We start from the raw sequence: 27,549 nt of genomic DNA, 5'->3' as shown, positions 1-27,549 counted from the left end.
ATGAGACTCAATATTGCCATCTTCTTTGGGGCCCTGTTTGGAGCTTTGGGGGTTTTACTGTTTTTGGTGGCTTTTGGATCGGATTACTGGCTTCTCGCGACTGAAGTGGGAAGGTGTTCAGGTGAACAGAATGTGCGTTTCTTCTTCAAAAATAATTGCTGCAGTTGCTAGTGATGAGGACAGCCTTATAGATCCCCTTGGAATCAAGAGAATAGCAGTGTGGCCTCTATTTCCTTATAGAAGGGATCTGTAGGAAGATACCGGTCATTTTTCAGGGTGCTAGATGTTGATTGTATTTTCTGGGTTGATAATAAGTCAACAAGTCACCTCATTTGTTTTCTGTTCAGATAGAGAATGTCACTTTCCACCACGAGGGATTCTTCTGGAGATGTTGGTTTAGTGGGATCGTGGAAGAGAATGACTCCAACATCTGGAAGTTCTGGTACAGTAAGTATGACCTGGCTCTATTTTCTTCCTTGTCTCTGAAACAAAAACAAACCGCTTCTTATTTGTGGGAGGACTGTATTCTTAATTGTGAAGTCTCAATAAGATGACTGTCATGAAGAGATTCCTTTTCAGTGGAAATGTCTGCAGAAACAATTATTGTTCCATAAAATAGGAGCATGAATATTTATGTCAGAATTGAAGTATCTGCTCTTTCTCGGCTCACATTTAAAATATACTAACTCTAACAAACAAAATAGATACTATCTATAGTGTTTTCTTTTCAAGTGCCTGTTACATCTATGTTGCAAATAAATGTTCTTTTTTGGGCTTATAAACTCTTCGAATCTTAAATTTAAAAAATCCAGAAATAGAGGCATTATTTTGTATTCATAGCTTCAAAATTTTTAAAAAAAGCTTTTTTTTTAAAGAAATAATGAAACTTAATTACCAGCAGTGGCAGAAGAAAGCCTTTTCATTTTGTCTTTACCCAAGTTTTAGTCAATATCACGAAATGGCTTACTTTAGATGCTTGTATTCTCATACAGGAACTTTAAAGTTCCCTTTTGAAGTTGAGTAACTTTCTGAGGGTATGGTGCTTTCTTTCAACTGTGCTTCTCATATTGTATTAATCTTTGAAAACCAATTAATTGACAAGGGTTAGCATTTTGGTTTATGGTCCCCAACAATGAAAACACTGTTTTATATCCTAAACCGTATGGAGGGTTGACATTATTAGACTTCTCATCAAATATTCCTGTTAAAAATCAAAGTATTACTTTACACAGTAATCAAGGTTATGGAATAGTAATAAGATTGTAAGATCACTGAGGATTTAGCAAGCTGATGGCAAGTCGTCCTATATAAAATGACATAAGTTGTGGTATAATTGATTTTGAGAGGAAAGCCCATTTGACTTTCTGATAGTATTCTTTGGGCTAGGGCATAACCATGTAGCTTGCCAATGGAAAGTATTTAGACTTTGGTAAAATGGAGTAAGTCAGACTGTGCAAGAGAAGATTTTGCTAAAAACTTAGAGAAAGAAAGAATAATTTGCTCCATTTTACAGTGTATATATGGAACTTTTAAGTTTCTAAACAACAACAAAAAAGTCCTTCTTGCAGCTTCCTCATATGCTAAAGTTGACTTAAGTCCTTAACTTGGTCAACTATCATTTGCATTTTTCTCTAAAAATAGAATGGATAGAGAAGAAATTTTTTATTCATTGGAACTAATCAAAATTAAGCCTAAGTTTGTCGGATTTTATAAAACAGTATTTTTGAAGACCTGCTGTGTTCTGGGAATTACATTTGGTCATAAACTTCTGAAAGTAAATAAAATGCAGTGGCTTCAATTTTAACAAAGGACTCTTGCATTTTTCCCATTAAATCATACTGTGTTGCTAGACATTCTAGATGAATCCGCCTTCCAGCCTCCCTGTGGTTTTCAGTGAGAGTTTGTGTCCCTCCTGTAACAGTTGTCTTAATTTGTTGATGGAACAGCAGTGTTCTTTGGCTTGTGGAGCCGTGGCTCCTGTATTTCTGTTCCATTAGGAATGAGTCATCGTTGAGTTTCTCAGTAATAGAGAACACTGTTTTCTCTTCATTCTAGCCAATCAGCCACCATCCAAGAACTGCACACATGCCTACCTGTCGCCGTACCCCTTCATGAGAGGCGAGCACAATTCCACATCCTACGACTCTGCAGTTAGTAAGTAGCCCCTCTCCTCCAAGTGCCCCTGGAAGGGACTTACTGTTCGACAGTAAGCCCATTGCAAACTGTTTATGGGTAGTTCAGCAGTTCAATAGATCTAATTAAAACAACCTGTCTATATGCTAATGGAGTTTGTGAAGTATGTCTCGGCCGAAAATAAATAGAAACTGAAAACACAGAAAAATAAAGACCCCGATGCATTGAAAAAAAAAAAAAAAGAAAGCAAACACAAACAAAAAAGAAATAATTTAACATCTGAAATCCAATACTTCATCTGATATTAACCTATTATGTATAAATATGTTACTTTTAGCACACTATAATAGAATGAAAGTTTCATCTAAACGTAGAGCTATTTTGGTTCACTTGTGTTTTTAAGAATAAGTTTAAAAAAAAATGTGTTTCCTGGTAAAGGAATAGCTGCTTGAGTTCAGCTGACTTAAAATTAGCCTACAATTCAGCCGGGTGTGGTGGCGCATGCTTGTGATCCCCGTGCTTGGTAGGTGGAGACAGGAGGATTGCGCTGGTTCTAAACCAGTCGTGCTGGCTTAAGAGACCCCGTTTCCAATTTAAAAAAGTATAAAAATAGGTCTGGGAGTGAAGTCCGGAGGTAGAAGGGTTTCCAGGAACCCCAGTACCACCAAAAAAAAAAAAAAAAAATAGCCTACAATTCAAAATATAAAATGTGTCCTGCTTTCAAAATATTTTTTTGCAGTCATTGTACCTGAGAATATGGATATTCTATTTTTGTCACACAAATGCCTGACTTTTGAGTTGGATGTCCCACAGAGAAAGACAATCAGATAGTCTTATCTGGAAGTCATATGAAACATTACATTTTAATGACTAAAACAAGGGTTTGTACAGAATATTCATGCCATATACAGAGCCAAAAAAGTATGTGTTTTCCCAAAAGAATACCTCATATATTTAAGGTTCTGAATAAACTTGTACTAGTCAAAGTCATCCAGAGAACAAGGATCAATAGGATATCTATTCAGTGATTTCTCACTATCCGCAGAAGTGAATCCTCAGAATAAAAGGGAGGTGACCCAGGTCAATTTTTTTTTTTTATGATACCCCCTTATACCAAAGTTTTCAGAAGCTCAAGTTCCTTAATAAAATGGTGTAGGATTTGCACATGAAACCTATGCACATCCTCCCGTATATTTTAAACCATCTCTTCTAGTACCTAATGTACTGCAGATGATATGCAAAACCCCACCATACTGTATTATGTTGGGAATAATGGCAAGAATAACATGTCTGTACCTGTTCAACGCAGACACAATTCTTTAAATAATTTAAACCCAAGGCTGGTTGAATCCTGGCATGTGAAACCCACAGACTTGGAGGGCTTACTATACATATGTATGTAAACGTGTGTGTGTGTGTGTGTGTGTGTGTGTGTGTGTGTGTGTGTAGAAAGAGAGGGGGGAGTAAGAACGAGAGATCATCCATCTATGTATGTATATATGTATGTATGTACATATGTATGTATGCATCTCTCTATGTGGAAATTTTAAGGACTTGGATCATGTGATTGTGGGGTCTGGCAACTCTGAAATCTGTTGAGAAAGCTGGCAGACTGGGGACTCAGTTTCAAGTCAGTGCTGCAGTCTCAAGTTGAAGGCTGGAAACTCCAGTCAAATTTTTATGTTGCAGTCCAGTGACTGAATTCTTTCTACCTTGAGAAACCTGTCTTTGCCCTTCAGACCTTCCACTAATTGGATGAGGCTCACCCATATTATAGAGAGCAGAGTCTCCTTTGATCAAAGTCAACTGATTATAAATGCTAATCAAATATAGAAAAATACCTTCACAGAGATCTAGCCTTGTGTTTGCCCCAGCCACTGGGCACCGTTGTCTAACCCACCCGACACATACCATTAGCCATCAAAGAACTTAGCAAACAGAGGATGCCTCTTTTTATGTTTCTGCTAAATAGACATTTTTAAATGTTATAATTTGTTTTATGTTGGCCAAAGACTGTAGCATTTACCTTGATCACATTAACATGACACTTTGTTGGAGAGGCTGCGGGATTTGGGTACGAACAGAAGTGAGGTGACCCAGAACTGTGCTTGTCCACCACGGACCCTGAGTTCAAGGACTGTGCTTGTTGGTCTCGCAAATGTGTGTAGTTTGGGTGTTCCTTCCCATTAAAACTGCTTGAGGAGGCCAGGCGTGGTGGTGCACGCTTGTAATCCCAGGACTTGGGAGGCTGAGATAGAAGGATCGCAGGTTCAAGGACAGCCCCAGTTACTTAGTGCTCTGTAACTTTGTGAGAACCGGTTTCAAAACAAGGAATAAAAAATCGGGCTGGGGGTATAGCTCAGAGGCAGAATACCGCTGGGTTCAATCCTCAGTACAGCAAACAAACAAATAAACAAATACATAAATAAGTAAATACATACCTGTGTGAGGCGGCTCCCTCAAATTTGTCAGGACCCCTTGTGTTACGTAGAACATGGCTGTTCTCACTGGTAAGAGAGGAGATGATGGCATAAGAAAGAGTAGAATAAACTATTTTGGCTTACACCAAAATTACGAAGAAAGTGCCTCTTCCCCCAACATTCTTACTTTTATAGAATAACAAGATTGGCTTTCCAGAACATTAGGTGTTTGTGTGAATAACAGTATTGTTGTTATTTGTTTGTTAATGTCCTTGGATAAAACAAGCACCATGTATTTTTAAATGAGTCTACTTATTTGAAAATTTGGCACCCCTATGAGATAGTGGGTGACTTGAAAGACAAGGTAACATAATCTATGCATAATAATTAGGATGGAGATGGGGAGTAAATACATGTCAGAGAAATTACACTGCAATTACACTTAGAATTATTATGTGGCACTGCATATAATTAGTGTGTCATTTTTTGGATCTAGTGACAAAACTATTTCCAATTTTTTTTTAAGTTATGAAACTTCTTTGGCATACATATGGTAACTCCTTACTCACTTGAAGCAACTTTGTCAGATACTTTGAGTAAAAATCACTGAGATGCTACATCTGAGTGATATTATACTGAGATGTGAGTTCTACAATACATATAATGGATGATTTTCACTTGTCCTTATAAGAGTGTACAAGGATATCTGATGTTTATGTGATTTATGGTCTTTTCTTTGTGTCCTTTATCTAAGGGGATGGCATAGGTTTCATTAAAAGTATTTCACGTGACTTTTCTGTATGTGTTTACTGGTCATGAGACTAGATAGACTTTACTAGACCTAGGGCTACTATTTAGGTTTATATAGCTTGATAATCAATCACCAGGCATCATATACTTACCTACCTCTTCTCAGTGAATCAGACGTATTGTTTGTAAAATCTGATATATCCTGGCCTTACAAGCTGTTGGTAAAATTACTTTGTATTGAGTTTTTATTTTTTTATTTTTTATTTTTTATTTTTTTGCGGGTCTGGGGATGGAACCCAGGGGCATTCTACCTCTGAGATACACCCCCTGCCCTGTTTTTTTTTTCTTTATTTTGAAACAGGGTCTCACTGAGTTCCAGAGGACCTCACTAAGTAGCTGAGGCTGTCCGCGAACCGCGATCCTCCAGGTCTCAGCCTCCCGAATGCTGGGATTACAAGCGTGTGCCACCACGCCCGGCTCTCTTGAGTTTTTATATTGACCACTAGTCAATAATAAATCCAGCAAAACACCGGGCGTGGTGGCGCACGCTTGTAATCCCCGCGCTTGGGATGCAGAGACAGGAGGACCGCGCAGGTTCAAAGCCAGCCGCTCTGGCTTAAGAGACCCTGTTTCCAAAAATAAAAAATAGGTTCGGGAGTATAGCCCAGAGGTAGAAGGGCTTCCAGGAACCCCAGTACCACCCCAAAATCAATCAATCAATCAATCAATCAATCAATCTAGCCAAAATATTATAATAAGCTTTTCAAGTGACTCTTTTAGAATCGTAGGACACTACTAATGACATGTTGGACTGAGACTCAGAAAAACCATAGGCCTTTGTTTTCAAGCAGTTGATTATCAACAGAATGCAAAGATCCAAGTCTCTGGTTTTATTTTAATTGATAAATTTTGCTCTTATAAAACATAATGACTTAAAAGGCTGATGTTAGTCCTTACTTCTAAGAAGCTGCTTTTATGCATATCTCAACCAAAGAACAAATTAGACCTGCATCCCTTTTTCCACTCCCCTGTCTGAACCTAACCTGTGTGTACAGTCAGTTCTAATTCAGTATTCCCTTTAGTTGTTTTTATTTTTTTAGGTTTTAAATATATATTTGGGAATTCACTTATTCTCAAATCTACTTATTTGGATGACTGTCCAAGCTGGGCAAGCATGGCCTAATTCTCAGAATTGCTTGTGACATAGGCTTCAGTTCTTCCAAACCCAATAAATAATTTCACTACCTTTTGAGATGTGTCAGAATTTAGATTTTCTGGTTTGTTTCATGCTTATATTCAGCCACAGATCACTCATTTAGTATCGTTTGGTAAAGATATACTGGACATAGGTTAATTTTCAAGATAATTTCACCCTGAGTAGATCAATCTCTTCTTTTCTGAAATTCCAGTAGCCTCACACCCCTCTCTCCACATACCAACATGCGCTAGGCCAGCTTGGTAGCACATGCCGTAATTACAGTACTTGGGAGGCCGAGAGAGAGGAGGAGCGCAGGTTTGAGATCACTTTGAACAACTTAACTAGGTCCCCAATAACTTCACAAGATCCTCTTTCCAAATAAAAATAAAATAGGTCTGGGCGTGTAGCTTGGAGGTAAAAGGTTCCTGAGTTCAATCCTCACCACCAAGAAAAGAAAGAGTACTGTTAGACCTTCCTGTAATTATTTACCTCTCATTCTTTGCTATTTCTCTAATGGAACAGAATACAATCCATTTGTATTTCTATCCCTGGCCAGGTAATTTGGAGATGCTTAAAAATGTGTAGAGAATGACATTATTAAAAAAATAACATTTAGTATTTTCAACAGTAAACCACTTAAATTTTAATTTTTCAGGTGGAAAAATTTAAAACTAAATTAAAGATTACAGCATAATTTTTTCTTTTTCTTTCTTTCTTTTTTTTTTTTTGTGGCATGGGGGATTGAACCCAGAGACATTCTACCTCTGGGCTAACCTCCCAGCCCAATATTTTTTAATTTCATATTTGAAAACAGGATCTCCCTAAGTTGCAGAGGGCCTCACTAAGTTGTTGAGGTTGGCTTCAAACCTAGGATCCTCCTTTCCCAGCCTCCCAAGTACTGGGATTACAAGCCTGTGCCACCATGCCAGCCCCCCACCCCTTCTTTTTTTTTAAGTCATGTTGGGAATTGAAGCCAAGGCCTGGCAGATACTGAAAGTGCACTTAAACTCTCCGCTTTGGTTTCCTTATTACGCACCTTACGTGGAGCAGAATGTCATCTTTTCTGGTGAAGTTGAAGTAAGTATCACACACAGGCTAGTCACCCTGGCCTTTGAGCTGTGCAAAGCATTTGCCTCTCGTCTCAAGGGCTTGGTTTATGCCATGACCTTCCCCAAATGCTGTACCTGTCTTCCCCCCCCCCCTTTCTTCATTTCCCTAACAATATAAGTTTATTATTTCAGCTCCTTTAGACTTTAGTATGCTGGGGCGTACCAAAAACAAGGAAGCCTCCCTCGCTGGCCCCTGTGAGACTAATACATGGGCTAGGTCACATTCTCCTTTACACAAACATTCTTTAACAGATAATTCACAGCACAGATTTTGTCAGCAGAATGCAAAGATGCAAACCTCTGGTTTTATTTTCATTGCTAAATTTTAATCTTATAAACCACAATGATCGAAAAGGTTGGTGATAGTACTTACTGCTAAGTAATTATGCTCATTTCATATTCTATATGCTAGTTACCTATTTAAATTATTTTTGCATAATTATTTTGTTCATATATTTTCTTCACAATGCAACTCTATATTCCGTGAGGATGAAGACCTCGTATGTTTGGCTCACAATTGTATTTACTCTAGACAAAAAGCTTAATATTCTTAGAGCAAATCTGCGATTTCCCTGCACTATGTTATGGATACCAATGCCTGAGTAACTACGGACATATGTAAGATTTCTTTAACTCTTGAATAAATGGACTCAGTTTTCTCATAAAGTTTGTTTCCACAAGCTTTTTGTCGTTTTGGGGTCTTCGGCCTAGTTTTCCCTCGTGGGCAGTCCTTTGCCTTTTTGGCCAATGTTTCTGTATCTAGCATTCTTTTTCAGTCTTTCCTTTTTAACCTTTATAAAAAGTATACGCTGATGTGAATGGTTCAAAACAAGCAGCAGGAAGCTAGCTGGGTGAGATATTAGTCCGCAGTGCATTCGGCTGCAAGTATCAGAAAACAAACAGCACATCAGAAGCAGCAGCCGTAGTGATGCTGTGAGGGGCCCAGGCTCACGCCGCCTTCCCCTCCACCATCCTGGGCAAATGGCTGTCACCTCCAAGCTTTAATGCCTTCAGCAAAGCAAACGTGTCCTTAGGATTTTCCAGGAGGCTTCTCCCAATGCTGTATCCATCAGAATGAGGTCACACTAGGCTGGGACATGGAGATTGTGGCTTTCTAGCCACTAAGGTAGAAGAGGCTAAGAGATAAAGGCTGAGATGCGAGATTGAGTGAATCACCTTAAAGAATCTTACCGCAGAGGCTGGCATCCGAGTCCTGTCTACAAATCGTCAAGGGCTAGACAAGGATGTAAGAATAAAGATGAAAGGGGACATGTCATTATGTGAGACTTAGTGTCTCCACAAAAGAAAATTTGAGAAATCCGGAATAAAGTTTCTCTTTGAAGAAGGTCTTACTCAGTTTAAACAACATGCACTGAAAGTCACGTGGCGACTCTCCTCCAAACAGTATTAGTTAAGTATTTTTCTTTCCCGTCTATCTTTTCATTTTATTTGCCTAGTTCTAATCATCATAAATGCCAATGTATATGCTGTTTTTTCTATTTTAGCATGCATTTTTCCACATTTTTTCCTGGTTTCTCAAAGTTTAAATATTACATGCTACTACCTCCAGATTGCAAATAATTCTATGTGTGTACTATTTTTTCATAATTCTTATCACCACTTCCAGCTATATTTAAAGAAGCATGAATGGCGAATTGAAAGAAATGGGGTTGTTTCTTTTGTGGTAATTACTGTAGTGCTCTACACAGCTTCTCAGCAACTAGTATTGAACTGTGAATGAGTCTCAAGAAAACTAGAGAGAACAGAAATAAAAGGGTTAAAGGAGGAGTCAGGTTTTGAAGTGGAGTGTGGGGCTTTACTTTGGGTTTGGACATATTAAATTTGAGTTGATTGTGGAACACCAGTTTGAAATAATTCAGCGAGAAGCTTGATGTGCGAAATCGCTTTTCCTGAGAGGCATTAATCAGCACAGCAGATACTGATGAGAAATTGCTGAGGTGATTTTTGATATCACAGGTAATTTCTCAGAAAAAAAAAAACAACATAGGAAAGAAGACTATCAATTGTACTTGGGATGAGAAGAAAGAAAACAAAACAAAAAAACAGACAACCTACAAATGAGAAAGAAAAAGAAACACCTAGAACAAGTGGGTGAGCAGTGTAGCACAGGGTGGATGGGGCCAGTGGAGGGGAGAGACTTGATGAGGAGGTGGTTGCTATGGTTTAAGATGCTACAGTTTGAACTGTTATGGTTTGGGAAACTAGACCTTTGTTAGGCTCTCCGAAACTATTTCCGTAAGATCGTGGGTTCTTGTCCTGAGGTAAGGATAAATATGCTATAGCCTGGACTCTGGCTGAGATTTAAAGGAGTTTATTAAAAAGATAGAAAACAGTTACAGGTAACATGAGGGGGTGCTTCGAAAACAAAACCAGCAAAATACAAAACACAGAACAACCTTTTTATAAACACGACATCCTCCATCTTGCTTTTTCCTACGTAACTCTGACATAGGTGAAGTCCATCCCCTTAATTTTCCCACCAACTCTTGGTCTGTGCTCAGGTTTCTCCTTTCATGAAGGTGATCCCCTCCTCCCATCCTAACTAGATTATCAATTATTATGTGAACCTGTCTTTAGAATGAGGAAGTCCTAGCTCCGGGTTCTCTTGCCACTTGTTAATTACCTTTAGCTAGGTTAATTTACATTACAGTAGCTGCTTACTTCCTGGCCTAAACCAAGTCCTTTCACAGGTCTGCCCACAAAATGCTTTTTGAAATATATTTATTAATAATCAGAGCTTTCTCAAATCTTCCTAGGCCATTCCCAATACTGGTACATTGGTGGTCCCTAATGACAAATCAGAATTAATGAGAATGGTAAGAGACCATGAAGGGAGGCTTACATGCTGACGCTGCAGAAGTTTTGTGGCCCCTAAAAGCTCCCTTCCCACCAAAGGGCTCAGCAGTAGATGCCCAGAAAGGGGAGTCTTTCTTGGCACCTTCTTCTACTCCTAAACCTACATGTTCTGCTGGGTTGACCTGAGATTTCTATACCCTTCTGCCTTTAGTCCTTCTCCTGTAACCCATAGCTTTGATGCCCATACATTACTGCCCATCCTCTTGGACTGAACTGGAGGACTCTCTCCTAGCAAGACTTGGGGAACTCATTATTTTTCCTGCACATTCTCTTGCCTGCTCATCCTCTAGAGTTCCCAGCCCCACCCCAAACTTCCTTTTCCCTTCTCTCAAGAGAAAAGATGAGGAAGCTGTAGCCCTCATAAAAGGGTCGGGCAACAGAATCCTAGGAATGTGAAATTTCACACCCGGCTGTTTAGGGAGTGGGTAATGAGAAAGTTGAGACCTCTCTATTTAGCCAACACATAGCAGAGCATTACAGAGAATCCTTGCAGAAACAACCACAGACACACACGTGCACCCACTTGCTTTGATTACAAAATACTAGGCAAAATAAAAGACAAAAATGAATGTCTTTACATTTGACCATTTCAAACTATAGCTTAGGGATGAATTAAGATTCGGATCTCGGGTATCTAGAATCTAGGTAATTACTTAAATTATTTAGGAGACCTGGTGGCATGTCCCTGGTATCCAGTAGTCTCATCATTGGCCCCTCTTTCAGATTGATTTTCTGGTGTAACTGAGATTGTTTCCAAACTCAGGTTCCTGAAGCCAAAATTGTAAAAATGAACTCTGGCCCCAGGAAGAATTTAAAGACGGGCCAGGCTTTATTAGAAACCTGTGCTGCACCAGAAGGGGGGAGTGGGCCTGGCTACAGTCAGGAAACAAGGGGAAGAGCTCTCTTGGGACCTACAGGGGGGCAGGGACTTGGTCTCTTGACATCACCCCACGTGTAGGTGGGATGGAGACATGTCCCTTTACCATCTTAAGTCTTTTGCCACACATCTTCTACTACTATGCTGATAATATAGAAGTAACTATCGCTTACTTTAGAGATCCTTCTGTGCGCACATCTACCTCTCGCCACAAGGAATCGCCCTTGTCATCTGGCAAAGTCTGTAATATTATTTTCAGAATGGGGCAGACCCTGTTTTGTCTGGATTTAGTTGGCATATCTGCTCACCACAAAGTCTTAGGCTGAGTGGATGTTGCCTGACTCCTGTCTCCTGGCTTGGTGTCTCACTCCAGGAGCTTGGAAGACTAGTCCACCTTTAACACTACTCCCCTCGCCCTTTCTACTATGCTAATCCCATAAGTCTGAGAGCTAGATTGGTGGTCTTACTTCTCCGAGGGGCAATCTTCTCTTAGTCTGAAGGGGTCTTGTTTTTTTCTGGAGGTCCCTAACTATGTCAGATCTTGTCTACCAATATGTTTATGTGTTTCTGTATGGTAATTCTGGACATTTTAAACAATTTACCAAATAACTTGAAACACTTTTGCTCAGCTTTAGTTGTGAAGAAAATAAAAACACGCACTGCAAAATAAAATGTAATCTAGCATCCCTCCCCCATACGTGCCAGGCACCTAGATATTTAGAAATGTGTCGGTGTCAACTTAATTTCCTGCCACTCACTGAAACGTTCAAGACCACACAGGCAGGGGTTACAAGCTGAGCATCCAGGCAGCAGTCACCCACTGGTGCCACCGCCAAGAGCGACGGGCACTCGGGCAGGCCTCTTCATTCCCCCAGACGGGTTTGCAATAAGGAAGGTAAGAATAGTACCCAGTTCATGGGGTTGTTATGAAAATGAAGAGACAGTAATACAGTGCTCAGCAAAGTGGATGCTGTGTCAGTGGTGTGCAACACACGGCAGGGATTCCTAAGAAGCTACAGCCAGTGAGAGCACTGGGTAAGCCGGCCTCAGGCCATGGATTCCTCATGGCAGCTTCTCCTAGTGAAATGCTTCCTGAGCTACACTCAATGGTATGTGCGTGTGATTGTGTGTGATTGTGTGTGTGTGTGTGTGTGTTCAACATTTGGCCAAATTTCTAACACAGTAGGGCTCCATAAATAAATGTTTCTTATTATCATCATCATGGTCCTTCTAGTACTTGATAGTCTAATAGTATGCTATCTGTACTGGCCAAGATTTTCCACTCTTTATATAACGTAGACTAAAATTCATTTTGCAAATACTTATTGAGCCTGCACCACGTGCTGGGCACTTTTTATATGCTCTGAGGAATAGCATTGAACAGAACAACAACAACAAAAACCCCTGCCACATTCTAGTCGGGAGAAGAATGAAGAAACACCAGCTGGCCGTTATGTGGGCCATGAAATCAGGGAAGGTCTCTGACATGCAGGTGACAAGGGAAGGGGCTGGGAAGAAACAGGTCTAGGGTCCCAGGGACGAGGTAACGACAACAGTGTAGTCAGAAGAAAGCCTGTGAGAGGTGGTGGGAAGGAAGTGAGGGAGTGAGCCCTGTGGCCCCAGGAGGGGACTCCAGGTAGAAGGACGCTGGCCCCTCAGGGCTTGAAGTCTGGCCACCACAGGGTCCCTGCTGTCACGGGGCAGGGTGTTCTTATTGCCCCCCTGTGCGGATGACAGTCTAGGCTCCTGGGAGACAGGGGTAGATGTGGCTAGAATCGCTTGTTAACAGACTCAGGGGTAGAAGTCCATACTCTCAGTGTTTGCTGCAAGGGTACAGCTGCAGTTTTTCTTTGGTGTTTGGGGTTAATCTCTCAAAGTCTTGTTTTATTTTGTTTTGTTTTACCTTGCTATGCTATATCTTACTTAGTCTTTTGGCTAGACATTTTAATTGGGCTCTTTTGGGGGGGCGCTATGTTTATTGTTAATTGTAAGTCTTAAACACATGGGCAGTAGGAACACTTAGTGAACTCACCACGGTGCTGTCCTTGGGTCAGAAGGTCCACGGCTGGTCCACCTTGCAGGATCTTCTTATTTTCGTTTTCTGTCTAATGTCCACAGTGTTTCGTTGAACTTGGCAAAGGGAATGGGCACAAGTATGTCTACTTCCTCTTCCTGGATTCAGATGATCTCTTTATCTGGCTGTGTTCAGAAGGGACAGCTGGCTGGACTGGGTGTGGGGTGCGAGGGAAAGATAGCTATTGATGACTCTTTGGTCCCCAGCGAGTAGAGAGAGGACACTGTTATTAGTGGAGATGGGAAGGTTTGGAGCATATTAAGTTTTACATGCCTCGTGGAGATGTTATGTCAGCTTTTAGATTACAGTATGTAGTTAAAGGCAGGAACTGTTGTGCATCTAGGGGTCCTTGCCTGGAGGTGTTATTTAAAGCCAAGATGAGACCATTTTTGGAGGGATTGTAGAGAGAAAGGAGGTCAGTCTAAGGACTGAGCCCTGGGACGCTCCACTGAATATAGCCATCAGTCAGTAGGACTGGACAGCTGGATGGCAGGAAAAAAACTGGGGGAGTGTAGTGCTCTGGAAACTAGGAGGAGAACGTGTTCCCGAGAGCAGGAGTGATGACTGGGCCACATGCTGCTGAGCGGTAGCATTGGACCAACAGAAACCTGACCCTGGGGCTGAGCACGTCCTCGTCCACAGGAACGGAGAGAGACACTCGACCTGATACTTTCCCTCCCAAGTTTCTCCTTTGCAGGCTCACGACCACAGTTCATATGATTCATAGGTGATCAACATTCGTATGCCTGGATTCTGGGGCTGAGCTGAGGAACTTGACCCAGTGAAACCATCAAGAACACAGACCTAAAATGCTCAAAATGACACCATGGCGATTCTTAGAAGTCTTATTTATATGCCTTTTTCTTCTTATTTCTATGCTTTTTGCTTCTTGAAATCTACTCACATAGCAATAATTTATAAAAAAAGGAAAAGTAGTTTTTATTTTACAAAACATACCAATACCACTCTAAAATAACGATTTCTTCTCCTCCTTCTTCATCTCCTCTCATTCTTCTCATTTATTATTATTATTTTTATTATTATTAATTATTATCACACATTCAGTTGAATGGTGGGTATGTTACTGGGAGGGAGTTCCCTGGTTCTTTCCAAAAGAAAGATCTCGATAGAGACACACAGATAGTATAGAGTAAGCATCACGGATTTACTTAGTGAAGGGAGCGGGCTGTCCAAGAGAGGAGGCCATATTAGAATAATGAAAGTGAAGTATGCCCCAGGGAACTATGGGCCTTCCGAGAGAGGGGGGAGGTGCCATGATGCCTTCCCCACAGCGGGTTCGCATAGTTGACTTGAAAGCCTCCCTCCTCATGTGCTCTGTATTTGGGGCAGTTACTGAGATTTTCAGGCCCCAGCTGAGTGGGTCAGCACAGACTCTTCCGAGTTGGAAAATTTCCCATCAGCGCCTGAATGAAACCCAGGGGCGATCAGAATTGCAATGTACATGATATTACAGCGGACTTGAGGTCACCCAGAGGGCAGTACCCCGGTGCCCTGGGAATCCTCCCCCCCAGTTTATGGGCTGGGCTGGGTCATCTGTCACCCAAGGTAGAGCAATCTTGTTATTCCAACTGGAGTGAGCCCTGGCTCCTCCTTCCCCCTTGCTCAGATCCGCCTGGCTACCAAACAGGAGTGAAGCTATGTTTATGAGCAGTCCTGTGCCGACCCACCTACCCTACTTCTTTGCAGTCTGCCTGGATCTTGGTGGCTACACCATGAGGTGGGGTTTATCACTACTGCTTGAAAGCCAAGGAAGCTGAGAAAGTTTAGGTCTCTCAACCCAAGGGCTGGACTCAAGTTACTTGCCTACGTTTCCATGGCTCTCTTTGTAATCAACCTCTTGATATCATTGTACAGACAATTATTTTGTGTGCTCTTCACAGGCAATATTTATCTTATTTGTATTTTATTGGGGCTGGGGGTTGAACCCAGAAGCATTCTACCTCTGAGCTATATCCGCAACCCTTTTAATTCTATTTACTTATTTACTTATTGTTAATTAGGGAAGATTTGATACGTTCTGTAACTTTTAATTTTGCTTTTCAGTTTTGATATAATGAGCGAATATCTGTTTTTCTTTGACTATTTTCTTTCTCTTTACAAACAAGTTTGGGTATATAAAATTAAAGTGACTTTTCAATATAATTATAGTGTGTGTATGTGTGTGTGTGTGTGTGTGTGTGTGTTTTCTTTGTGATACTGGGGATTGAACCTAGGGCCTTACACATGCCAGGCGAGTGGTCTATCACTTAGCTATGTCCCCAACCCAAAACCATTGATTTTTTTTATCAGGTGCTTTTCCAGTACTTAAATTCAATGCTTGGAATCTGCCCATAGCCAAGGCCAAGGCTGTTATTCATGTCAATAGACCATGGATTTAAGACTATTAAGGGAAGTGAAAAGTTTAATGGGAGGTAAAGTGTTAATTTGTCTCCAGAGCAACAGCAATTGTTATGCAATACAAGGGATATCTTTCCCAGGAGCTTGCTGTGTTGAGTAGCCAGGGAGGGATGTCTTTCAAAGATGCAACCTATCATGGCAAATACATCACCAAAGCCAACTGCCCTCGGAACCTTGCAGGAGAAGCTGTGGGAGCGCTGTGTGTGATCTGACAATGCTTTTCTACTTGAATTGGGCAAATTTAGAAGGCCTGTCTTTTCCGGTAGAGACTTGAAAGTTCAGCATATGTATCTTCCCATCATAGGGGCATAATGACCATTCACTGGTTGTCTCTGTAAACACAAGAGTTGGAGGTGACTTCTGAGGCCTCTGGTTCCGCCGTGTGTGTGTGTGTGTGTGTGTGTGTGTGTGTGCGCGCGCGCGCGCGTGTGTGTGTGTGTGTGTGTCTGTGTGTGTGGTGCTGGGAGATTCTATCTCTGAGCTACACCCCCAGCCTAGTACCATGTGTTATTCTGAAACAGGACCTCACTAAGTTTTTGCAGGTTGGCCTGGAAGTTGAAAAATTTGTCTCAGCCTGTCAGGTACCAGGCTTACGGGCATGAGCCACCACACCCAGCTTGGTTCTACCTTTTATACAACAGTACATTGAAAACTAACCATAGGGATGGGTTGTGTGACTTGCCCCTAAAGAATACACAATAAATAGTTGTCAGGTCCGTGAGAAGAACAAACCACATCCCTTTGGTTCCACCCCTAGAAAGGCCAAGTCAACGGAAGATTCCAAAGGTGGTTTTAGGTACTGATATTGTACTTAGTGTTGACTTTGGGCACCAGTGATTGTGTTTCTTGCTAAGTGGAAAAAAGCGTGTGTTTTTTCTCACTGTAGGGCTGTTATTGGCAGCGTAGCCCAGGGGCCCAGCCCGATGCTGGCTGGTCGGATTTGGCTCCCACCTTCATAGAAAATAAGCAAATGATGGAAAAAGAGAAACTAAAATTTACACATTTTGATCAAACTGGTGAGCAGCGGCTAGATTCCTTCTCCTGGGTGGTCCTATAGAAGTGACCCTAATTTAAAGAAACAAAATCCAGGTTATACACATACGTAGATTTAGCTAGAATGTGTTAGAGAACATGCTGGTCTTAATTAAAAAGTCATCAGGAACTCCCTTTGAATTTCAGAGGGGGTCTGTTTCAGGGGCATGGGTGTAATGGTTAGTTGTAGAATGGCCCCTTGAGGAGCTCAAGAATTGGTGGTTGGAGCTGATATGATGAGTCCTGAGGATAGTAATCCCGGGGGTGGATAAGCCCATCACAGTGAATTTATGTAGGGTGTAGCTGCAGGTGGGTCAGTGGGGTGTGGCCTTGGGAATATCTAAAGAATTCCTTTTTCCTCCCTCTCTCCTCTCCCTTTTTTTCCTCCCCCTACCTTCCCTCTCTTCCTCACAGATTAAAATTAAGGTTCACAAATTTATTACATGCATAAAGGTGATGACCACAAAGTGAAATTACCCACCAACTTAAAGTGATTCAGAAACATATATATCTCTTTTCCACAGAGGATGGGGAGGAGGGGGAACGTAAGCGATTTTGAGGACAACAGTGAATTATTTTTAGGCAAATTGGGTGAGTTTGGCGAAATATCCAAAAGCCTGACACAAACCCTCTGGGACTGAAGAACAGACCATGAATCTTAAATGTTTTTCTTTGGAATTTTTAGTGGGATCTAAACTACAAGACAGTGGTGTGTGACAAAGTGTGCTGATAGAGTATAACCTTTCTTCCTAGGATCAGAGGTCAGGTCAATGGAGACTCGGAATGGGCAAGAGGCGATTGCTCTCTTCTTTGCTGGATCCAGACTTTAAATAGATAAGGAGCTGTCCCAAGGGAGCCTCTTCTGACATCTGCCACTTCTGTGTGCTTTAATTCTAACTATCAGCACAGCAGGGCACCGTATTTGGGGTGACAATCCTTGGACTCCTTCACAAAGTCTCGAAGTTTGTTCCAGAGCAAAGGTGTCAGGATGCCAGTGACAGACCACCCATCTTGTCTGTCTCTACAAGACAGTCATCCCACGTCAACGGTGCTAGGGCTCCCTTCCCGCAGGTCTGGCTCGCATCCCAGCCTGCCCAGGTCCCGATTCTGCACCAGCCAAGGCACTTTCCACAACACCTGCTGGCACGTGCCCCTCCCTAGCAGCCAGCCGCTCCTCTCGTCTCTAGCTTTACTTTCTTTCTAGCAACTTTCTCATTCCAATTCCTTGATAAGATCTCAAGGAACCAGGAAGCAGAGTAGTTTCCATCAACCACTGTCAGAATTTGTGGGGCCTTGCCTCAAAAGAGTTTACTCCTTAAAAAAAACATAAGCTGAGGAAAAAAATAAAGTCCTATAAGGAAAATAAGGGAGTATGTGATGGCTTGTCGTTTTCATTATTGATTTTTCCCGTGGCAAGCACCCTCGTGCAAAACCAACACTGCAAACTTTTCCTCAATGGTTTTGCTATTAATAGCTTGAAACTTCATGTTGGCAAAAAAATAATAATAATTAAGCCAACTTCTTTAGTGTGTGTGTGGTACTGGAGATGGAATTCAGGAGCATTGTACTTCTGAACTATACCTCCAGACCAATTTTATTCTTTTATTTTGAAACAGGGTCTCACTAAGTTGTGGAGGGCCTCACCAAGTTGCTGAGGCTGGCCTTGAACCCATGATCCTCCTATGTCAGCCTCCCAAGTGCTGGGATTACAAGCATGTGCCGCCACACCCTGCTAAGAGGCCAATTTTAATTTTAAGTGAATCAGTATTATTTCATATCATCTCTAGGGCAAACGAATTAAGTTCAGGAGGGAGGGAAAGACACCAACCGGTTTATCAGAGACCGCTGCTTTATTCGGACCTGACCAGGCACCCTCCAGGGAGTCAGCAGGCCGTAAGGGAAGGGATCGATGAACCACGCATCTGGAGAGTCCAGGTAGCCTTGATCAGCTGGCTGAGTCACACCTGGCGGGGCGGAAGTGCCCGTGTTTTAAGCGTTGGGGGGTGCTAAGCATTGGAACACCAATTCTCTCGGGACATCTGAAGCCTTGTGATGCCCGGCACCTGGATTCTTGCGCTATCTATGTTTCTAGCTTACAGGGTTCTGCCTACTGCCCCCGCTGCGGGGTCATGTGGGGGGACCCTACCTATCATAGGGGAAGGGACACAAAACTTGGGCCAAAAAATTTCAACTGGGAAAAGACCAGAGCCTATAAGGAACACCATTCGGAGTCTCCCACTTTCCCAAGAAGCCTTATGCAATACGCAAAGACGGGACCAGACTGCCTCCTTCTGTCTTTGCACAATACACCGCTCTTATTATCTCCCATGCACATCACGTCGCTAGTAGCGGGTAGCCATCTGATCCTGTACTTTTATCCTCTTCAGCTGTTTGATGGAACATAGTGTACATTTTTTATATGATTACACCAGTAGTAGAGTACCTCCCACAGCGCCTGGCACGAGGTAGGTTTCCCATCAGTGTCTAAGCGTGGCTGAGCTAGAGCAGAATTCCACTTAGCTGTTAATCACAGCCTTTGCTGGATGATGTGTGATACAAATAGAGGGGAGTATAAAATCACTTTAGCTAAGCTAACTTTTCTGATGTAGACACGGTGGAAACCACTTTTGAGTCACATCTCAGCAGAAGATTCCTGGAGGTACGGTAGCATTATATACTAAAGGACTACAGGATTTCCTGGAGAAACGTGATTTCCAGGACGCACCTTAGAGATTTGTGGAAGGAAACTGTCTGAGATATATGAAATAAAAGATTCATGGATGTTTGCAACTAAGTAAGCCTTTGCTATAATTATTTATTGTCATCTTTATAAAAGCTTTGGGTAAGCAGATTCGAACCCCATGTTCAAAAAAGTTATCTGAATAAAATAGTCTGTTCCATGCATGACTTAATATTAACCGTAACAGGTCTTTTCAGGTATCAGTCAGATTTTTCCTTTTGATAAAAAGGGAATCAATGAATGAACACATGTTGCTTTCTTCCGGTATTTTTAAAGTTGAAAGGGAACACTTATAGAAATCTCTGATGCTCTTGATTCATTTTATTTAGGTGCATAGAAAGGCCCCCTAGCCACCCGCCTCCCCAGCCATGCCCACCCCCACCCCCACCGAGCCAAGTTGCCACTCAATAAAGCCATTCAGATTATGAATCCTTCCGTGGGGTTTTGCTCTGAGGCGATTACTCTACCTCTGAATACTGTTGCCCTGGGCAGGCTTTCGACACTGAGCCTTTTGGGGGACATCCCAAGCCCAAACCTGTAGCACTACACAATAGATGGCATTTCAGGGAAGAAAACAGAGGTGTGGACAGAGCAAGGACTAGCCCAAGGTCCAACGCCTGGTAAGGGGTAATCCAGTTCCTGAACCTATCTGTATTCCCACTAATTCTACTGTCCCCTGCTTTTGAGTGGAGGTGAGGCAGTATCTCTACTCTGTTTCTTCAAGCAGGAAAGGATGCTTAATCAGATCCTGAAGGGTGGGTAGTATCTTAGCTAGGGCCGCTATACCAAAATGCCCCAGCCTGGGCGCCTTAAAGGGCAGACATCCATTTGTCGCAGTTCTGTAGTTTAGAAGCTCAGGCTCAGAATGCCACCATGGTGCGGTCCTAGGCCGGGCCCCAGAGTCCAGGGCCATAGTGACTGTCTTCTCACAGTGTCCTCACATGGCAGAGAGAAAATGATCTTGCCCTTCCTCCTCTTATAAAGTCACTAATTCCATCCATCTGGAGGACCTTGACCTTCTGGCCTCATCTAGAACTATTTATTTTCCTAAAATCCCAACCTCCAGATATTCTCACCTTGGCAACTGGACATTCTGCCTTTGAATCTGCGTGAGTAGGGAGAAGACTTAAACATTCAAGCTGTAACAAGTAGGAAGGCTATCTATTCTACTAGAGAAAAGAGCACAGCAAAAATTGTTCAGGCATGATAGTAATCCCTCACAAAAAAACTTCACTAACATTTCAACATTTCTTTCCTCTGGAGGATGGGGCAAGAGCAGCCAGAATGGGAGAATCTGAGCCTATAAGACTTAGAGAGATCACCACCCATTTATTTGAAAAGCACAACAGACATAGAGACTAATGAAAGATGGGACTCAAAAGCCCTGAAGTAAAATCTGGGCATTGTCATTTACAGACTGTTTCATTTGAAGGACGTCACTTAACCTTCTGAGCCTCATCTGTAAAACTCAGAAGACCCATAGCTGTGATTTCAAAGGGAAAAACAGCCATAAAGGCTGATCTGATGTATGGACTGTGGAATTTTCCCAGTAAAAACAGCAGCTTAGAGAGAAGAATAATTCAGAATTTCTTCACCTGGCTGCATGCCATGATCTTCAAGTGGCCTTTAAAAAAGACCACTGCTTCTTTCCAAGGTCAGAGATTCCCACTCAGCTGGTCTGGTCTGGAACCCTGGCAATGGGTATCATGTTAAAGCGCTCCTGTGGCCATGATGTGCAGGCACGGATGGGGATCCACTCGCCCAGCCGCCCTGAGAGACAGTGAGAGGAAGAAGGAAGCCTTGGGGCTGAAATATAAGTCATGGGTGTTCACCTGATGCCCTGCATGGGGCATCTTGTGGCTTCAGACTCATGGCTCTATTCCTCACTACTGTGACTTTGAACGTCATGGTGGCTGATGCTGCTAAGGATCTGTTCCTTGATCTATGATAAACCCATCCTAGGTTGAAAGCATCTGAAGTCAAGAATGCATTTAAGCCAGGCGTGGTGGCACACGTTTATATTCTCAGTACTCCGGAGACTGAGACGGGAGGATTGAAGGTTTGGGGCTAGCCTTAGCAACTTGTGAGGCCCTCTGCAACTTAGTGAGACCGTTTAAAAATAAAGAATAAAATAGGGCTGGGGGTGTATCTCAGAGTTAGAATGCCCCTGGATTCGATCCCTTAGCACCACACACACAAAAAAAATAATGCATTAATAATACACCACACCTACGGAGCACTCTAGCTCATGGACACAACACAGCATAGTGTTTGCCCTGGTGGGTAAGGGGCTGATTGGTAGCTGTAGCTCCCTGCCACTGTCCAGCACTGTCAAAGAGGATCAGACTGCCCAGGAAAAGGTCCAGATTCAAAGTATCATTTCTGCCAAATGTGGACTGCTTTGGCTTCATCTTTAAGTAAAAAAATCCTATGTTGGACCATTAGACGTTGGAGACCATCTCTACTATTATAGCAGCCTGGACCCCTGCTCCAGCCAATATTGCAAAACCACACTTCTCAGCTCCTTGGAAGGCTCCCTTCCTGCCCCCAAGCTCATGAGAGCAGCCAATGAAATAATGGACATGGATGTACTTTGAAACCTGACCGCTCTCTCTTCCGCATCAGAAGAAACCCGTACTTCTCTTTTGCAAAAGTCACAGCCAGAGTGGAAGGTGCTTTCTCCAGGGTATTTTGGCCAGTGGTTACAGTAGAGGGGGTGGATAAACTTCACTGGGTTTCTTTGTGTTCTTTCTGTCCTGGGAGAGGAAAAATCAATGGGCAATGCCCAGCACTTGCCATTGCTTGGCACGCCCGTGGTTTTAGAGTTCAGACACGGACATATTGTACAGCCCGTCCTTCTGCCTTGGTGCAGGCGTTTCGGTATTTTTAGTTCTGCCCGACACTGCCAAGACAAGCAGTACCCAGAGATGAAGGACAGGCTTACTGGTCTGTGTGACAATGCGTCTTGCCTAGAGCTATGGCAGCATATGCCTGGAGGCCCTTTGCGGTGTAGAGGGAGGTTGGGGGGGGCAGCGGGCTTTGTTTTGGCTTCATTTAGAACATTTTACAGCACTTCAAACTGTGCGCTTGAGGATGTGTTGAAACAGAGGATTAGCTCTATGAACTAGCTTTGTGCGTGTCTGAGGCAATATAGCAAGTTTTGAAAAAACAGATAGCACTCAAGTTTATCTTTAAGCTGAAAATAAAATATTTACATTTTGATCCGGACGGACGGCAAAGTAACTTATCAAAACACTACGAATTTGGGATTGTGATTACTTGGGATGCCTTCTCCCTCTGTGCTCTGTGCGAAGGAAGGTTTGTTGTGCAAATTACAATATTATGCAAAGTCAAGAAGAAAAATCTGTAGCCTTTTTTTTTTTTTTTTTTTTGCAGGTCTGGGGATGGAACCCAGGGGCATTCAACCTCTGAGCTACACCCTCTGCCCTATTTTTTATTCATTTCTTTTTTTTTTTTTAATTTTGAATCCAGGTCTCACTGAGTTGCAGAAGGCCTCACTAAGTAGCTGAGGCTGTCTGTGAACCACGATCCTCCGGTCTCAGCCTCCCGTATGCTGGGTTTACTAGCGTGGGGCACCACGCCCGGCTAATCTGTAGCATCTTAACAGAATAAACTGGACATGCAAATGAAAATCCATAGAGGTACCCTTTGTTCTTATTTCATCTTGTTGAATAAGCTTTCTACATAGGCTGGTTTCATCTCCACCTCAACTGCACAGCTTTCAGCCAACCCCTCGGATTACTACAATAACCACCTAACTCGTTTTTTCTATACTTTTCTCTAGAAGTCCACCTTCTTTGTAGTCACAAGAGGTATGCATTGCAGTATGAGTTTGATTGGTATCTCTGATTGATGAGCTCCATTGATTCCCTACTAGCATTATGATAGAGAACAGCTCTTTGGAAGGACATATAAGGCCGTCACTCCCTCTCATTTTCTCTTCCTCACACCTACCAGGATGGTTGAGGAATGCTTTCCTACTCCCCTTGGGATGACCTTGACCTTGCCTCTGCCTGGTGGAACTCTAGGCAAACAGTAAGACCCTGCACTCCATGGCTTTTCCACTGCAGCTCAGCCCTGCACCAGTGGCCTCCCGGTGCAGTGGTCCATGGGGCACTGTGATGTGCACGCCCACCTCCATCACTGCACAGTGCTTGACCTGCTTGCCTTTCCTGTGCTGAAATGCACCATTGAGGGCATGGATTATGTCCTCCTCTCGGAGTTTCTGGTGCCTTGCAAACAGCGAACCTTCGGCATATATTTGCCAAATTAAGTGGCTTCTGTTGCTGTTGCTGGTGCTGCTAAGCTGCAGTCTACTATCTCGGGCGCTCCTAGACCTACGATAAATTCATCCTAGGTTGAGAGCGTCCGAAGTGATGTCAGTAAGGTGCCCATTGGCCAAGAGAGCAGGGCTGCTTTCAGGGGTTCCTGGTGAGACACCAGTTTGAGGTATTGAATAAATGGGAATGGCCTGGAATGGAACTTCTTCTTTATATTTTTGTGGTACTGGGCTAGGAACCCCGGGACATTCTCCCTTTGAGCTACACCCCAGCACTATTTTTTTATTCATTATTTTGAAACTGTATCTCACTAAGTAGCTGAGGCTGTCTTCTTCCAAGTACTGGGATTACAAGCATGTATCACCATGCCCAGTTGAAATTGAATTTATTCTAAAATAATCCATGGTTAAAGCTTCAGGCTGCTTTTGCCCATCATTTAAATTAATGAGGTTTTTGTGCGTTTTTATTATATTCTTACTGGGAAAAGAAATTCCGGGGCTTTATTTTTCTAACACTTGATGTGGAATTCGAAATAAATGGCCACTCATCATTCACTCTCCCTCCCTTTTCTGCTAATCTGCACACATGCACAGATGTACACACAGGCACACGCAGAGGCGTGCACACAAACACATGCGCAGACACATACAGCCACACACAGGCACACTCATGCACAATTCCACATGCACACGTATTAGTGCACATAAATAATGGTGCAGTTTATTTCATGGCCTTCACTGTCCAGCAGTTTTAAGCGATGTTTATTTTTGCTCCTTGAAGAATTCTTAACAATGATTTCCCTACACTTCCAACCTATGTCATTTTGAAATTTGATCTCTGGGTATACATATTCAAGATCTCAACACCGTTAATATATATTTGAATCTGAGCTTGGAAGTTACAGTGCCATTGGTACTCTTTAAATTGTGCACTTTTTTTAAACAATTTTTTTCATTGAACATAAATAGTATACATTTAAACTATATTTGGTGCCCTCTCCCCCCCGCCCCTGTTTTCCCTTCCCCCCTCCTACCAATGGTTGTCCAGGTTAACCATGTCTTATTCATAATTTTACACATATTCAGATGTAGACCCTCATTAATTAAGATCAGCCTTCCTCCTCTCCTATCTTTCCATTCAAACTTTGCTGGTATTTCCCCTCCATTATCTGGAGTCCCACTGGTATCCTCTGTGTTTCCTAGTTTGGGCATATTAGAGGAAACATATGTACCTTCTCCTTCTGTGCTTGGCTGATCTCACTTAACATAATGTTCTCCAGGGCTTTCCATCTTCTTGCAAATGATATAATTTTGTTCTTCTTTCCATTCATCTGTTGATGGTGATCTGGGTTGGTTCCATATTTTGGCTATTACGAATTGTGCTGCTATGAACATAGGTATGCATATGTTGCTGTATTTCTCTGAATTCAAACCCTTTGGAAAGATACCCAGGAGTGGTAGAGCTGGATCATATTTTACGAATAAAACAAAGACATCATGAATATAGTAACCATTTTGCATTCCATGTATATTATTTTTAACAAGCAAGGTAATCTCCAATAACTTGATTACTGTTCTCTATGAGTTCACAACAGAATACTAACAAAAGCAAACCAAAAGATTCTGTGTGTACGGGAAATACAAAATAGGAAGTGGTATGCAGAGTATGTCAAAGTCCTATTTTGTTTATTTTCAATCTAGACCTACAACGAACCATGAAGTTGCTAAGTCAATTGATGGTGACAGTATTACATTAAGGGTAAAAGTTTAATCTGTTTAGGAAAATAAGGTCTAGAACCATTTGTATAATATATGTGCCTGGACTGATTACTAGCCATCTTCCCCATTTCAGTCCCCAGGCAAAGAACACTGTTATACCAATTCACCAGTTTGTTTAAGATCAACTTAATTTCTTTGAAAATAGTCTTATTTTTTTGAAATTTCTTTATTGGTGCATTGTAGTCAGACATTTCTATGGAGTACAAGATAGTAGAGGCATACATGCACACTTCACTCGTTTAACCCTTTCCCACTTCCTAGGAAAATAGTCTTTAATTCTGGCCTTTCATGGATCCAGATGAAATTTTCCTTTAACTAATCCAAATTGTGATGCTGTGTGTTACCTGTAAATCTATTTATTTTGTGAATTTTGCTTTATGTTCCACTAGGAGTCAATAAAAGCTCAGTATTGTTTAAACTAAATGTCTAATTGCATGTGATGGATTTTTAGATGTGTTCACTAGGCACATCCCCAAAACATCAGACAAGGCTTTGCAAGTTTAACAGGCTCTTATATAGAACAGAGAAACAAACTCAGTTTTCTCTTTGATGCATTCAAGATCTAAGAGTTTAAAATAATATGAAGCACTAACCTGAAAAAAATAGCCTCCCTGACCCTCAAAATTGCATAGGTTTACATATAACTTTATATGTGAAATTATATATAACTTTTTAATATTATATATGATTAACATTATAAATAATTAATATTGACTTGAAAATTAATAATTTATATGTACAATTAATATAAATATATATCTAACAATTATTTAAATCACACACCCACATACACACACACACACACACACACACACACACACACACAACCTCACACACACAATGAAAGTCTGGGGACCTTCTAACATGTTATAATTGATGGCCTGTCCCTAACCGAGGTCCATGAGTTTAGAACATATGTTAGTGTCAAATTCATTGTTAACAAGAACATTTTTATTACAGGTGTGATAAGTAATACTAATCACAGCAGATATGTTTGAGGACTTCCTACCTGCTCCCACTCTTCCTGTGTTATCTCAATTAATCTCAACTTTAAGCCGATGTAAAAGGTAGTGCTTCCCACATTAGAAAATCAAAGACTCTTCAAGTTCCCCTTTTAGTAGGCAGAGGAGTCTTTGGATGATATTTCACTCACAAAACACATGCTCTTAATTCATTTACGTGGGAGATTCTCTGTGGGAGAGTCTCAGATGATCTTAGTTTTATTTTAGACAATGACCACACTCGACCCAGCCCCCCAAGATGATTCTTGATTATGATTGATGCTTTTAATTCTGGAATCAAAGTGAGGTGCATATGGACCTAGTCAGCTAAGAAAACAAAAAGTCCTAAGTTTTGCAATATGCTTGAAGGCATGCACTTTTGAGTTGCTAATGCATAAGTAGGAAAATAAAGTACGCGGTGACAGCACTCTGGAATCTTCTGTGGAGGCCCTCTCTGTATGATCAGCACTCTGCAGGAATCCAGCCACTGCCCCTGCCCACTTCCTTTGATAACCAGTCTGTTACTCCTGATTATTACAAGGGATTCACAACAAGAAGTCAGGCTGTTTTGCTAGAGCCGATAAAGTCCAGGAGCTAGCAGTCGGCAGCTCTGGGACCCTTCACGCCCTGTGTCTCTTTTGCTTTCTCCTATCTTCTATTCCCTCACCATGCATTTGCTCACTGTTAGTTCCCTCTGCTTCTCCCCATGCAGCGACTTATCTTGCCCTCTCCGCCCTCTTTGTGGCCTGAATCATTCCTGAGCCTTCGACTTTGACCCTCCCTGCCCTTATGGACTCCCCGTTAGCAAGGCTTTCTTAGACCTTCATTTGGAGCATGAGTT

General features: G+C 42.0%; 1 protein-coding gene across 2 annotated transcripts in view; it reads left to right on the top strand.

Moving 5' to 3' along the window:
* Positions 1-27,549, top strand: part of TMEM182 (transmembrane protein 182) — a gene marked incomplete at both ends in the record, with an annotated part of 52,734 nt that continues 25,185 nt past the window's right edge. Inside the window, 3 exons of one of the 2 annotated variants that reach the window (XM_080712093.1) lie at positions 1-132; positions 348-447; positions 2,056-2,154. In XM_080712093.1, coding sequence (XP_080568219.1) covers positions 1-132; positions 348-447; positions 2,056-2,154 — 331 coding nt within the window. Of the gene's footprint in view, positions 133-347; positions 448-2,055; positions 2,155-27,549 lie in introns of those variants that run through there. The other variant, XM_080712094.1, reaches the window with a different exon arrangement.

This window comes from Muscardinus avellanarius, assembly GCF_963383645.1.
Source record: "Muscardinus avellanarius genome assembly, chromosome: 15".
NCBI lineage: Eukaryota > Metazoa > Chordata > Mammalia > Rodentia > Gliridae > Muscardinus > Muscardinus avellanarius.
This window is presented reverse-complemented; position numbering and strand designations above follow the sequence as displayed.